The sequence below is a fragment of the Scardinius erythrophthalmus genome (assembly GCF_964197995.2).
Source record: "Scardinius erythrophthalmus genome assembly, chromosome: 11".
Classification (NCBI taxonomy): Eukaryota; Metazoa; Chordata; class Actinopteri; order Cypriniformes; family Leuciscidae; genus Scardinius; species Scardinius erythrophthalmus.
The window spans coordinates 34,181,438-34,197,116 of NC_138231.1; the positions used below are offsets into that span (position 1 = coordinate 34,181,438).

The following is a 15,679-nucleotide window of genomic DNA, read 5'->3' on the forward strand; positions in this document are numbered from 1 at the left end:
TCTAAACATTGACGTTTCTTTCATGTAGCAAAGCAGCTGACGCTTGAGTAATGAAGATTACAAGAAACCCTTTCAAGCATTTAACTAGTTGCTCTTGGATTAATGGAGCAACTCTGACACCATACAGAGCTACGAGACTGAAGTTTGTTCCGCTTTCTCAGTCTTCCCTCCAAAACAGCCACATTTTGGAGCCAAAGGATACAGGTCATTAGCACGAAAAGCGGCATTGCCCAAAGCAAACATGACCCCGTCGGATCCACTGACCATGCTTGGTATGCAGGTTCACTTTCCACACTCTCGTTTTACACTGGTGCCTCAGGTTAACCGATGACTGTTTCCATTAATGGAGCTTTGCTTCTTATTAACAGATCAGACCAGCAACCATGATTAGGTATGTCACACTTAAGCTGTTCAACTGGAAAAAGGTGTTTTATTTTTTTTAAATAGTGCATTGTTCATTGACAGGTGTAATGAAGCCTTTGATTATTTCTGCCTTTGTGCTTGCAAACATACATCCAGTTTATCTGCTAACCAGGCGGATAGCATTTTAGATATTGAATAAGGAGCATATTAAAAATGGTCAACGCCCATTTAAAAGTTTTCTTTGATAGCGGCTTTGAGGGTTTAGCCTAACTAGTCCACAGATGGAATTCTGCAAGAAAGCCAGTAAATTACAAAAAAATTGTTTTATAACGTATAATAATATTTATTTATGTACATGAATCCACATGAGATGTATCATGATACTGCCTAGTATTGTGTTCCTTTAGATTTAGCCCTGCAAGATACTGCTTATGCTGAGCTATGCTTATTTTTCAAAGTTTAGAGTGATGTACTAATTCACTCTTTTGTGGTGAATGAATAGTTACTGTGGGTGTAAGCATAAAGAGCGCCCATGAAAAGAAAATTACTCCTTTCCAAACCCTTATTATTATTAAGGCTGTAGGCTACTTGTTCACAATTATGACACATGATCTTGATCTGGTATGTGTTAAGACAAATATTGGGTGCAAAGTCTTGGACATAAGCGTATTCTGAATGTAGTTGTAATTGTTCTATTTTTAAACATATGATATTTGATCTTCAGAGAACATACTTCTGTGATGCCAAGCATCTTGCATACCATTACATTGCCTTTGATATACAGCTCAGTTGCTGGAATTGAGTGTTCATACTTCATTGTATGTTGAGTTTCCATCCCAAACTACAAGTTGAACTCATGATATAAAGAAAGGACAATACGTTTTACAATACAATAAGCATGCTGAGGTGATGCTCCATCAAGTACAAGCGCGCACACTGGGCCAATCCCCTATCATCTTAACAGACACCGACAACCTTTTCAAGAAGCATGTCTGATCTTGTGAGATTCATGTCTGACAGAATCCCTGTCTTCAGGCATTGCAGTGATCAAAAGTGCTAGTGTTTTATATAAAAGGGTGAGTGACACTTAGTACTGTACATGCACTGTACACAAAACATAAGCCTGGGCTGTTACTACTAACCTTTTAAGAGCTCCACACCCTCTCCCATTATTGCTGTAGTTTTGACAACTCGAATACACAAATATTCTTGTCTTGCTTAAATCCAAAAGTTGCCATTTAATAGTTTAATTAAGATTAAATGCGAAGTTTTTAACTCGGTATATTTGATTATACATATGAAATTTAATATGAACACGCTCTTTATTATAGACATCCACCATATGCAATTATTGTTATTGAACAGCTATAACTTAATATCTTGGGATCTGTGGCTAATTGCATTTTATATAATTTTGGGATTGATAGGATGTCTGGTTGCCTAGCAACTACAGTAGGAGTTAAATTTGCAAATAAGCCTGGTTTATGCATTTTAGGTGAGAAATTAAAATTTAATTTGACAGTCCCTCTCCTCATGGAAAACAAATTTTCCTTAAGGAACTTGAAATTACGGCATGAAAAAATGTTCAGTATTTAACATTATAAATACAACTATCAAAAATATTCTTCTCATGGACCACTTTCTGTGCGTGTCATCTCTGGACATGGATTTTTATATGTTTGCAAAATATGAATTGATTTGTTGGACTGTCTCAAATCTTTGTTTTTTTTATATGATAATTATTTTAGATTTATATGATATTTTAATTGTTTTTTTCACAGAATGGAACAAAGAAGTCCTGGGACTTTATGCAAACCCATGATAGGTGAGTATGTGTCTTTCTTTCTCTCTTTTTTGATCCTTTTTTTTTTTTTAACAATAATAACACGGTGAAGTAAGCCCTCTCTGAATTATTTGATTTTGGTTTATTTGGTTTCTGTTTTTGACTGTAACTCTTTCTCTTTGGAGTTCTGACTGCCCTCTAAATTGATGCATTTTGCTTTTAGTGCTTTAGTGAGAAATGGAGATTTGGATTTCCTGTTAACCTGTTTAACAATATTCTTCAAGAGATGTCCCTTGCATTGAGTTGCGTGGAGTGTAAATCATTGAACATAATACTTCAAGGCGACTATAAACCTGGGAGGATTAGAGGCTTTTGGAGCTGGAATGTCTCACCACGGTGCAACAATAGGAAGTTCTCCCCTGCCCCAAAAGTCTTTGTGTGCACATCTTGATCTCTCTTCAATTCTGTCTTTTACATGCTCACATCTCCATTGAGCTTTGTCATGATAAATCTGTCCCTTTCTTTCCTTTTTTTATACACAGTCCTCTTTTTAGTAGTTTCAGGTAGACCTTGCAGCCCTCCACCTGTCTTCAGTGCAGTTACTGATCCTTGACCAGGCTTGAAGTATCCAAGAGAGAGGCAGAAGTAGTAAAACTTCCACTCTGTTTTCCACACAACCCCTTCTCACCGACCCAAAGCAGTCTTTGGGTCATTACACACCTAAGAGCAGCCTCTTTGTACCTCTCCAGTTGTCAACTGCTGCCCTGAGATCATGGTGACCTTTCATACAGGGTTCATTAAAGCTATCAGTGAGGATTGAGAACCTCTGTGGACCGTGTGTCAATATTGCGGGACACTTTGATTTTTCGTGGAGCTGTCTGGATATTGAATCATTCTCAGCAAATAGACCTGGTGGAACAAAGTGGTTGCAAACTCTCTGGCCAATAATATAGCAAGAGTTACAGCATGTTCTTATATTAGGTTTCTTCAGAAGGCCTCTGTTCTTCAATGAGGAGCGTCTGGACCATGTCTGTGAGTTTCTGTGCGGTTATAACACCTCATCCTAAACATTCATTCAGGCGTGTAGTTTTTCTAATCTCAATAAATTCAAAGTGCTGGAAGGTGAGAAATTTACAGCCAATCAGAACATGGAGCTATGTGATTCTGGATTTTGGACCAATCTTATTTCACTGTGGGTGGGGCAACCCAGCACAATTCAAGCGACAACGGGAAGAATAAAAACTCAAATCGACTTTAAAAAGATTGTCACTTTGTGTCAAAGCTGTTCTGGACAAGACTGGAGTGGAGCTGAAGAAGAAAAGACTCATTCACCACAGAAAATTATGAGGTTCTGTTGTAAATTCCTTGATTATGAGAAGGTGCTTCATATTGTAAAAGGTGAATAATTATTCGAAAGGGGGGTGTTTATGTGGTCTTATTTTGTACTCCATATTACTCACATACTCGATCATTCAACAGTTTGGGATCAGTAAGAACTTTTGAAGATATTGACACTTATATTTAGCAAGGATGCATTAAGTTGATCAAAAGTGACAGTAAAGACATTTATAATGTTTCTGTTTTAAATTAATGCTGTTCCTTTGAACTTTCTATTCTTGTAGGAATCTTGAAAAAAGTGCATTAAAGTGTTAGTTCACCCAAAAATGAAAATTCTGTCAGTAATTACTCACCCTCATGTTGTTCCAACCCCGTAAGACTTTCATTCATCTTCAGAACACAAATTAAGATATTTTTGATGAAATCTGAGTGCTGGATCACTCCTTATGGACACTATAACTTGCTGGCCCAGAAAATGTATTAAAGACATCGTTAATATAGTCCAAGTGACTCCAGTGGCTCAATCTTAAGTTTATAAAGCAACGAGAATGCTTTTTGTGCGCAAAAACAAACAAAAATAACGACTTTATTCCACTTTTCATTTCCTTCTCTCTGGACCTTGAGTCTTTTTACGTAGTGTAATAGCGTAGCGCGTCTGTGTTTCACGTCACGACGTATCACACATCACCAGAGTCGCCCAATAGTGAGCCTACGTGGTGACGTGAAACACAGACGCGCTACGCTATTACACTACGTAAAAAGACTCGAGGTCCAGAGAGAAGGAAATTAAAAGTGGAATTAAGTCTTCTTTTTTTTTTTTTTTTTTTCGCACAAAAAGTATTCTCGTTGCTTTATAAACTTAAGATTGAGCCACTGGAGTCACTTGGACAATATTGTCAATGTCTTTAATACATTTTCAAGTTATAGTGTCCATAAGCCTGTGGAGGAGTGAGCCAGCACTCAGATTTCATCAAAAATATCTTAATTTGTGTTCCGAAGATGAACGAAAGTCTTACGGGGTTGGAACAACATGAGGGTGAGTAATTACTGACAGAATTTTCATTTTTGGATGAACTAACCCTTTAAAGTTTTCACAAAAATAATAAGCACTACAACTGTTTTCAACATTGATGATAATAAGAAATGTTTCCTGAGCTGCAAATCAGCATATTGCAATGATTTCTCAAGGATCATGTGACACTGAAGACTGGAGTAATGATGCTGAATTTTCAGCTTTGCCCTCACAGGAATAAACTACATTTTAAATAAATATGTTATTTTAAATTGTAATACAATTTACAGTATTTCTGTATTTTTTATTAAATAAATGCAGCCTTGGTGAAGATAAGAGACTTCTTTCAAAAAAAAAGTACCTAACGTTACCCCAAACATTTGAACGGTTGTGTATGTGCACTTGTTAAAATATTTGACATCACCATTTGACTGTGACGTTGTTTTGTTGCACTGTTTAGTGGATTGATGAATGAGGTGATCTGCAGTTGAAAGGTAAAGCCATTAAGAGGAGCATCTGTTCAGGTCATTAATGCCACTGCTACAGTCTCTTGTGATCTCTGCTGGTCTTTGAGAGGTAAGGAGTTGGTAGCCGTTGTCCTTTGTGAGGATTTTCAGGGGCGTTGATGAGTGTGTATGTTGATCTTTCATCTACAGTTTTGGATTTGCATCAGTGTGTGATGTGAGTGATTAGTATAATGCTGCACCAGGCCTCTCCTTCTCTTCCTGCTGCTCCCGTTGCATTGCATCCCATATCAAGAACCAAACAGCCCTAATGGACAGCAGGCTTAATGGCGTGTGACATGTCCTGCGTGACTTCGACGGTACTTTCATGGTGGAGAGGTGAAGCAGCAAGGAGCACGTCGTTCAGACATGCCTTGGCTCGCTGGGGCACTGACCCATCAGCCGCAGTTTTCAAGGGTTGACCCAGACTGCACTCTTCATTCCTGATAGTCTGTACGCCACAGCTCATCATCAGTGAAGAAAAAAGGAGGAACCTAACTGACATCAGGTGTGTGCCTCAAAAGCTACTTCCTCCTGATGGAATAGATGAGTATAAAAGCAGAAGGCGCTCTTATAGGGCTAGTTCACCCAAAAATGTCAATTCTGTCATTATTTACTCACCCTCATGTCGTTACAAACCCGTAATACTTTGTTCATCTTCGGAACACAACTGAAGATATTTCTGATGAAATCTGAGAGCTTTCTGTCCCTCCATTGACCGCAATGTCATTGCAACTTTCAAGGCCCAGAAAGGTAGTAAAGACATTGTTAAAATAGTCCATGTGACTACAGTGGTACAACCTTAATATTATGAAGCGACAAGAATACTTTTTGTGCGCAAAAAAACCCCCTACGATAACTACTTTATTCAACAATCTCTTCTCTTCCACGTCATTCTCCTAAGCTGTTGACGTAGTGTAAACAGTACAACGCTTCTGGGTTCTACGTCAGAACGTCGTCTCACTATTAATGAGCTGATGTTCTGACGTAGAACCCAGAAGTAACAGGTTTGTTTCTTCTTTTTTTCTTCTTTTTTTTTCTATTTTGCCAGAATATTTCTAGTTTGCCAAAATTTTGGTGCATCACTAAAATGATTCATGTTTTTACATACTGTAAGCAGCAAAAAAAAAATGAGCATGAACAATTAAATATCCATAATCGATAATAAAAAAAATAATATATATATAATATCATTTGATAACCAAAACGGTACTGCTATTGTGCTCCTTTTAATTTTGCGTGTGGCCATGTTATAAAAAAAATTTGAGTAGAGAACAAATACTGGTAGGTAAGGTTCAGGAGCGTGTGTGTGTGTAGGTTTGCATTCAGGCTGTGTGGGTAATATCTGGCAAGCATTCACCATGGGAAAGGCTGGGCAGGGCTTCCTGTCTCTACGGACATATCCGCTTTCTCTACTCAAAGAGCCGTCTCGCTCTCCTTTTCCATCGAAACAATCACATTAATACAACATATTATTATAGCAGATAAGGAGCTGATCTGTAAAAATTGGCAAATCTTGCACTCTGAAAGTGTGGTCACATTTATCGTTGTTTGACGAATTTCACAGTAATTTCAGTAGGAATCCAAGTGTTTATGAATTACGCATAAATGTGAAAAAGTTGGCCACACATTTGCCACATTGACCAACAAAAAAACTTGTTTTGTTTCCCGCAAGATTTTCAGACATTTCTTTTAATGTCCCCATTTACACCTGCTATTAACATCAGTCTTTAGAAGTTAAATTAATACAGCTGTTTGACTAAATACATTTTCAGTCTAAAGCAATGGTTTGTCTGGTCCATCTCAGGGTGTGCCAGCATGGCATTTGTGAAGTTGGGCTAACAGATCTAGATAATATGATGCATGTATATGCATTAATAGTCTCAATGTTGTGTGCATGGTCCAAAAGACACACAAGTTGTGTTTAATAATTAAATATTTGATTATGCCTAAGGCAGATGAAGGCAGTCTCAACTACGTTAATAATGCTGTAGCTCAATTATAACAGCACATGTAAACACATACTTGGGTGTGTTTGGGAGCAACAGTGTGTACATATTGTTTGATGTATTTGGTAATGAAATATTTTTCGCTTGGATCTCCGGAGTCAGTTTTTTTTGTCAGGTATGTGTTGTCCTGGTTGGAGAGTTGGGGAAGGATGTTGCTTGTATAAGTGTGAAAGTGCTTTACAGAGACACTCTGTCCTCTGACCTCCTGCCACGCTGAGCTATTAGCTAGTCTACTGAGGCCTGGCTATCCCAGTATGCTTCAGTGGATAAATCCTATTATACAGAGATCCTTAAGACGCAGGGATTTATTCTCTTCTTCTTAGGGCATTATGTTCAGTCTCAAACCGAGATAAAGTGAAAAGCCAAGACCACATCCAAGGTGTTAATCCTGGGTGATTTGTTGGGGCTTGATGGAGCAAGGGTTTCCATGTGCCTCTCTCTTTCACACACATACTCATGTTCACTTTATCACTACTCTAAGCCTACCCAAGTTTTTTTTGGATCAGTCGTGTTTGTTGTTGCTCTTGCAGGACTGGATGCATTAACGAGAAGGGTATATCCATTGTTGAGTACTGCTCCATGTGGAACCGCTTCTCCAAGTGACAACTTGGCTTCTAAATTCATTCCTCTTCCTTTTCTTTCCTCTCTCCAGTGTCTCTGTGCTGATTTTCAACACCACCTCACACTGTTTTATCCTGGTCAAGCAGTTCCGCCCAGGTAACGCCCTGCAGTTTTCCATGCTTGAATCTTTGATTTTGACTGATTTTAGATCTTGTTTTCTTCACACCTATTTAACGAATGTTGGATTTTTCTACGTCCAGGAGATCTTTGGAAGGCTTTAAGGTATTTTTCAATTACTGTAGATATCAGGGTTGTGCAAAATTCTGAAATTCTGAAATAGCTCCCTTTCAGAATCCTGAAAGGGGTTCTGATCCTGATCCTGGAACAACATTCCAATTAACCAAACAAATTTGTGGGACAAGTTTACAGTTTATGTGAAGTTTAGGCTTACAAGAAGGGTTAGGTGCTTCTACATCAGTGTTATTCACTTATCATTTCCCTCTGATTTTATGGGTAAGGTTAGGTTTACCTTTATCACATTTTTATCATTAAAGTACACATTGCAGTTAGTCTTTGAATTTCAGTTCATTTTAATTCTGCTTCATTGTAATTTAAAAAACATTCTCACTTCAATTCTTAATGTTGCTCAACCCTGTTAGATATATTCTTGGAGCCTAAAACATAAAATTTGAGTAAAGCATCTATGTGAGGCTTGTCACACCTAAACTAATGTTTCTTGTTGTTTTGCATCTATCTGAGCTCTCCTACTAACCTAAGGCCCCCCTCATCCTACACAACCTAGGTGCCTGTGTGGGCCAGATACATTCAAAACTTCCCTAAAACCAATTCTTTAATAATACATTTTGATTTTGTAGCATGATTTCACAGCAGAACAACACCTCGACATACTGCATGCAAATGCTCTCACACATAGGCCTACTTAATTTAGACTGTATCTCATTACAAGTGTTGTACTACACCCAGATCCCTCTGTTATCTCTACCTGAAAGAGATGAAGAAATGTTTTGTAAAAGTTAACCTTTTAAAAAATCATCTGATATGCAACAGATATCAGGTGCCATTTTATAACTGCTGTTAGAGAGAAATGTTTGCTTGAAAATAACATGGATGATAGACTAGGAAAAATTTAGAACCTTCCCACATCCATCAGGTAATTTCTCTGAAATGTGTAGCACACAAAGGAATAAGCCACATATAAACCTATTGCAGTGTTCTCATAATGGGACATTTTTCATGTCGATGGTGGTCGTGCAAACAGAGCATTTTTCAGTGCTCTCAATGAAGCTTTGGCCCTGCGCTACACTGTTACACTATTGTTCTATACATGCTCGCCAGGGACGGCGCCCTGCTTCTCAGAATGGAAGGAAAGCCTTGCATTGAAAGAGAGACGTCTTTCTACAGTTTTTTTTTTTCTTTTCTGTAGTCTTCAAACAATGCTTCAAATGAAAAGGCAGGCCTTGTGCAGGGAAACATAAGAACAAGTCTTCTCAAGGATGGCTGTTCTTGAATTGAGCTCTCAGTCAGTCCCATATGTACAGTACATTCGTCTGAAGGGCGTAGTAGTTAAAGATCTGGGTAAAGATATCTGTAAGGTTGTAGGTTCAAACCCATGTGTTGGTGAACCATGAGTTGGGCACAGTTGTTAAGTAAAACTAAAACCATATAAAAAGTTCATTACTTGAAATAAGACAAACATTAACTGAAATAAAATAAAGTATAAACATCTTAAGCTTTCAGCTAGTTGCAAAAGCAACTTCTCATTTTGTTTAACTTGTTGAAGAACAAACTAAATAAACTAAAAACTAAAACTTAATAAAAACTATTTAGACATTTAAAAAATATATATAAAATTTACAAGCACAACAAAATTGCATTTTTTTTTTTTTTACAAAAATTAAGTTAAAGACAGAAAATATATAAAAATATCTCATTTTAAATATGATAGTAGTTTATCATTGATACTAAAATAAACTGGTTGGCCAAACATCTCTATTATTACTAGGTCAATAAGTCTGTTAAAAGATTATATAATTTCCATAGATATAATTTCCATATTTTGACAAATTAGATTGTTGTCTGAGGGCACGTTTACATGACAATTATGTACTAAAAGCAGAAACGTTTACCTTTGTGTTTTTTTGTGTACGGACAATAATGTTGTCAAAACGATCCCCGTTCACATGGATCCTCAAAAACGATTAAAACCGATGTATCATTTATGCCAGGCCAGTAGTTGGCGATGTCACTTTGTAAAGAAACATTACACGCCTATAGACTTAAAGGTATAGCGGAGGATCTTTCCAAATTTTAGATAAGACCCGCCCTCTCCACTTTTTGAAAAGTTTGATTGATTCACCAGAATGATTGACAATTAGGAGGGCCAATAGTTTAGGTTACCCACCACAAGTAAAACATCCTCCGCTATACCTTTAACGTGTAATATGCATGCGCATGATGTCACCATTTTCACAAGTTCATGTTTGAAACCAGATTTCAACATTTTGCATTTTCAGGCCCCCAAAACACCGCTGTCGTGTAAATGAATGGCCAAAACTCATAAAAAGTTTCATGTTTTTTTGACTCACCAAAAAACACAATGTTTTAAATAAATAAATAATGATTCCATGCATTTATGATTTTAGTATGTTATGTTATTATAATTAGGTGACAGTTACACCAAAAAACATTCTTAGTCATCGAATTTAAACTTGTCTTAAAGTTTTCAAAACCGTATGAAACCAATGTGAATACAGTGTTGTTTTTTTAAGATTCTTGTTCTCACACACATACTTGTGCCTACATGCTCTAAAACACTATATTTGAGATCTCATCAGTCAAAGTGGTTGTGTACTCAGATGTTTCCTCATCTATCTTTGTGTTTAAAAGCACTCTTGAACGATGAGTGACACGTCTTACTTCTCCACAGCTGTATACATGAGCGAATGGGAGCGGAGCAAACCTAAGCCCCTGCAGCCTGCGGAGGAAGAGTCAGCGGAACCCGCACCAACAGAAGCTAAAGTCCCGGAAGAGAACAAAGCAGGGGACTCAAGCGAAGAGACATCAAGCCACCAACCTCCAGCTTCAGCTGGTGTGACCTACGAGCTTTGTGCAGGCTTGGTGGACAAACCCAACCTTTCTCTAGAGGAGATTGCCAGGCAGGAAGTGCTGGAAGAGTGCGGATATGATGTGCCAGTCACTAAACTGAGAAAGATCACGTCATACAGGTGAGAACCCATCTAAAATAAGTAACATTTCAGATATTCTGGCTAATTTGTTCGCGTAATTCACACGTGAAGTTAGAGAACTATCACCCCAAAGCATTTAGGCCTAATCCCAATTCTATTTTATACCCCTTCGTCTACCCCTAAGTGGCAAGGCGTGGGGTGAAAAAATTCCCCTAAGAAATGGGACACAACTACTACACCGTTACACGTCATTATACGTCGTTGCTAGCGCCTACATCACAGGAGATGCGCCAATGTTTATCACAAACTCCCAAGATGCCGTTGTCAGCTGTAGTCTTGCGTGAGTTACAGCTATTTTTTTTGCATTTTTCTTCTTAAGTTTGCAGAAAACAACGGAGATGACGATATCTTCGACGCCTAATGCTGCGTTCACAGCAAACGCGAATAGAGCGTCTGGCGCTAGTGATTTCAATGTTAAGATGTGTTTACGCGCGTCTGGAGGTCTTGTGGCGTGAATGAGGCGTTTAGCGCAGCGCGGTGGACGCTACTTCGCCTCATTCGCGCGTCCACTTCGCTTCAAACTTTTGCTTTTTACACCTGTCATATTGTTAACGAACTTTAGCGATTTTTTTTTTTTGCAACCGTTTCTTTGAAGAAGAAATGACCGTAAATATGAACACAATATTGACATTTCTCATACCCCTTCGTTTGAAGTGTGGTCCCGAAATCTGCCCTTCCCCCTACCCCTACCCCTACCCCTACCCCTCCAACCAAAAGAGAATCGAGACAACCCTACCCCTTCACGGGAACATGCAAAACGGAGGGGTAGGGGCAAGGGGTGCATTGGGATTGAGCCTTACTTGTAGGCCCATGTGATGCAGATCAAACTCTATTAGCAGCAACAATGTGATGAGAAATGTCATCACATTAAATTTCAATAGGTTTATTGTTAAAGGTTATTTCTTGTAAATGGTGTCAGATGTAAAATATTTTTCTTATGTCAATGAGTTTAAAATACTTATTGATTGATTGATTGATTGATTGATTGTCTATTTTTGTCATGCGTGTTGGGTCTTGATTTTCTGTTGGCTGCTGTAACACCTTAATTTCCCCTCGGGGATTAATAAAGGAAGTCTTAAGTCTAAAGTATTTTGGTGATGTCAATGAAGCTGCTGCTTGTGCTAATAATGGATGTGGGAAAGTAAATCTGGAAATTTAGCAGCTTTCAAGTGTGAAAGTGGCTAATAATAACACAAGCAGCCTCATAAGTGATACACTGATAATGAAACAAGTCGTGAGGTTTATTCAGGCTTATTTACTTTCTTTATTAGATGTCTCTCTAGAATACTTCTGATTGGTCAATCACAGCATTCTGCAGTCAGCCTGATCACCCTATTGATGTTTATTTGTTTTATATATATATATATAATCGTCCCGAACCATTACAGTACGGACATCACGATTCGGTGTACAGTCAGTCACAGGAGATCCACATTACAATCCAGAAGGGTGCACGTGCTGTAATGCAACGCTGTTTGCTAACTGCCACAACAGGAAAAAGAACAGAAGAAGGAGAGGCGATCTATGCACCAACCCAAATCAAGAGTTCAGATGGCACGCAAGAGCTTTCTAGTAGCCTATACGCGGAATATCGATACATTTTCCGTATTCGCTCTACTAACTTGACGGAAACGAAACTGGGACAGAAAAAAGCGCCATCCTATTTCTTTTCTTTATTTTAAAAAAGCACAATGTTTTGTTTTTATTGTGAGTTCTACACAAATAAAAACAGACCCTTTACAGTTACTCTCATCTGTATTACTGTATTACCAATGATGGAGTATTTTAAGTTGTTTCCACTGCTATAATGAGGGGGTTAGTGGGCAGACGACATAATCTTGGTGTACCAATCACCGGATCTAGGCTACAGGAGTGCAAAAACTAATCTCTGCACAAGTTTTTTTTTTTTTTCAATTTATTTTGTACTTCTATAACACAAGAGATGCTTATGCAAGAGTGCATTCTGTTTACTGCTTAGTGCTAAATACACTAAAGGAGTCTGTACTGTATCAACTACCTCAGGGGGTACTAAATGCCACAAACTGTAATTTGCATTACTGTCTGTTCAAAATAAATAAAAAGAAACCTAGCATTGGGGATTTGTTGCTTTTTCCTGTTGTACCGAACTCATATCAAACCGTGACCCCAAAACTGAGGTATGTACCAAACTGTGACTTCTGTGTACTGATACACCCTAATTATGTATACAGTACCAGTCAAAAGTTTGGAAACATTACTATTTTTAATGTTTTTGAAAGAAGTGTCTTATGCTCATCAAGCCTGCAGTTAAAAAAACAAAAACAGTAATATTATGAAATATTATTACAATTTAAAATAATGGTTCTCTTTTTTAATATACTTTAAAATGTAATTTATTTTTGTGATGCAAAGCTGAATTTTCATCAGCAAGTACTCCAGTCTTTGGTGTCTTATGATCCTTCAGAAATCATTCTAATATGATGATTTATGATCAATGTTGGAAGCAGTTGTGCTGCTTAATATTTTTTTTATAACCTGAGATACTTTTTTCAGGATTATTTGATGAATAAAAAGTTAAAAAGAACTGTACCGGTATTTATTTAGAATAGAAATATTTTGTAACAATATACACTACCGTTCAAAAGTTTGGGAACAATAACTATTTTTTTTTTAAAGAAATTAGTACTTTAATTCAACAAGGATGCGTTAAATTGATAAATGGTAATGGTAACGATTTATATTGTTAGAAATGTTTTTATTTTGAATAAATGCTGTTTTTATGAATAAATGCTGTTAACGTTTTACTCATCAATGAATCCTGAAAAAAGTATTCCAAAAAAATATATTAAACAGCACAACTGTTTCCATCATTGATAATAACTGAGTATCAAATCATCATATTAGAATGATTTCTGAAGGATCATAAGACACCAAAGACTGGAGTACTTGCTGATGAAAATTCAGCTTTGCATCACAAAAATAAATTACATTTTAAAATATATTAAAAAAGAGAACCATTATTTTAAATTGTAATAATATTTCATAATATTACTGTTTTTTTGGGGGTTTTTTTTGTTTGTTTTTTTAACTGCAGGCTTGATGAGCATAAGAGACTTCTTTCAAAAACATTAAAAATAGTAATGTTTCCAAACTTTTGACTGGTACTGTATATACACTGTGTATATATACTGTATATTGATGTGTATAGCCTATACTACTTTAATACTATTACTATCAGTAAGATCTTTCATTCAGCAAGGACACAATAATTTGATCAAAAGTGACTATAAAGACATTTATAATTTTACAGAAGATTTCTGTTTCAAATGAATGCAGTTGTTTTGAACGTCCTATTCTCAGCATATTAGAATGATGGGATCATGAGACACTAAAGACTGAAGTAATGGCTGCTGAATATTTAGCTTTGTCATCACAGGAATAAATTACATTTTAAAATGTATTAAAAACAAAGTTATTTTAAATTGTTATAATATTTTACAATATTACTGTTTTTACTGTATTTTTTTTATCTGATAAATACAGCCAATGTGGCCCTATTGACACCTGGCAGTAAGATTGGTCGATCGTATATATACACGTTTACACCTGGTGTATTAACCCGTCTCTTTTGTCCACTTTTAACCACTTCTGTCCTGATTTCCTCGAGGGGTCTATGGGTGGGTAAATGTATGGGTTTTTTTAAATCTTTTGATCTAATGAACAAAATAAGCTCACGCAATTTACAGATGAACGTGCCCGGAGACGACAGGGAAAAAAAACACGGAGAGCAGCAGCTTTCGTTGAATCGTTTCTGCTCTGACAGCCGCAAGACCACGCCGAACGCTGTGAGTGTGTGTTTGAAATCAGGAATGGTGAGAGAACATTGAGCTTGGTATGTTTTTGTCTTCAAACCAAACTTGGGTCTTCTACAAACAAAGTTTAAATCACTTCTAGCTAGCGTGCTTCCCATAATGTTTAGGCATTAGGTAAGTAGGCAGAGAGTAGGCTCTTTTGTTGCTGTTCGAATGCATTCAACCACATGAGTGTTTACACTACGAAAGCAATACGGTCGAAATGCATTTTCGACTACCTCTGGAAGTAGTTGAAAGTGGACAAACTCAAAACGTTTTAGACCCCATTTACACCTTTATTTAGCGTTGTCCACTTGTGACCCAATCAACCAAAACGCATCTTAATACCAGGTGTAAACGGGGCCTGTTGAGCATGAGAGACTTCTTTCAGAAACCTTTAAAAATAAAAAAATAAAAACTTTCTGACCCCAAACTTTTGAATAGTTGTTTATAGAGAGTGTGTGAGAGAGGAATGTTTAAATGTCTGCTAATATGCACTTTGGCATGACTGACATACATTTTTATCTTGTTTCCCAATTTAATATTTAACCTTCATCTTGATCATTGGCTGGTAAACCCCCAGAGGAAAGAACCTCAGATAAAGTATTCAGGGGTTAATTGTGTCCCAATCTCATCTGTAAAGAAAGATGAAACAGTGCTGCATTATGCTCTTATCAGTCTTCGTTGAGGAGACTGTCGTAAACCCCTGCCGCCTCGCACCTGCCAGAGTCACACCACCTGCGTGTGTGAGCCTGCAACATCTGCATGTTGCTGTTTGTGACCTGTGCCACAGCCATCTCTGATTTGCTAAAATACCACATGGAGTCACAAAGCATCCTCCTCTCAAATGAACGCACAGACACAGTTTGGACGCACCTGCTGACTGCACCGCACCATCATAAACACCTGCTGCACCTGCTGTGTTTAGGGACATATTTAGGGACATGAAGGAATGCAGAGAGTGGATGACCTACTTCTGTTTGATTACTCAGTGAAAATTTGTTACGCAATGAA

At 37.4% G+C, this 15,679-nt stretch overlaps 1 protein-coding gene across 1 annotated transcript in view; it reads left to right on the forward strand.

Annotated features, from left to right (window-relative positions):
* nudt14 (nudix (nucleoside diphosphate linked moiety X)-type motif 14) overlaps positions 1-15,679 on the forward strand; it is a 39,815-nt gene that overhangs the window by 18,330 nt on the left and 5,806 nt on the right. The window contains exons 2-4 of the mRNA XM_081378453.1: positions 2,145-2,188; positions 7,661-7,725; positions 10,517-10,814. Coding sequence (XP_081234579.1) covers positions 2,145-2,188; positions 7,661-7,725; positions 10,517-10,814 — 407 coding nt within the window. The remainder of the gene's footprint in view (positions 1-2,144; positions 2,189-7,660; positions 7,726-10,516; positions 10,815-15,679) is intronic.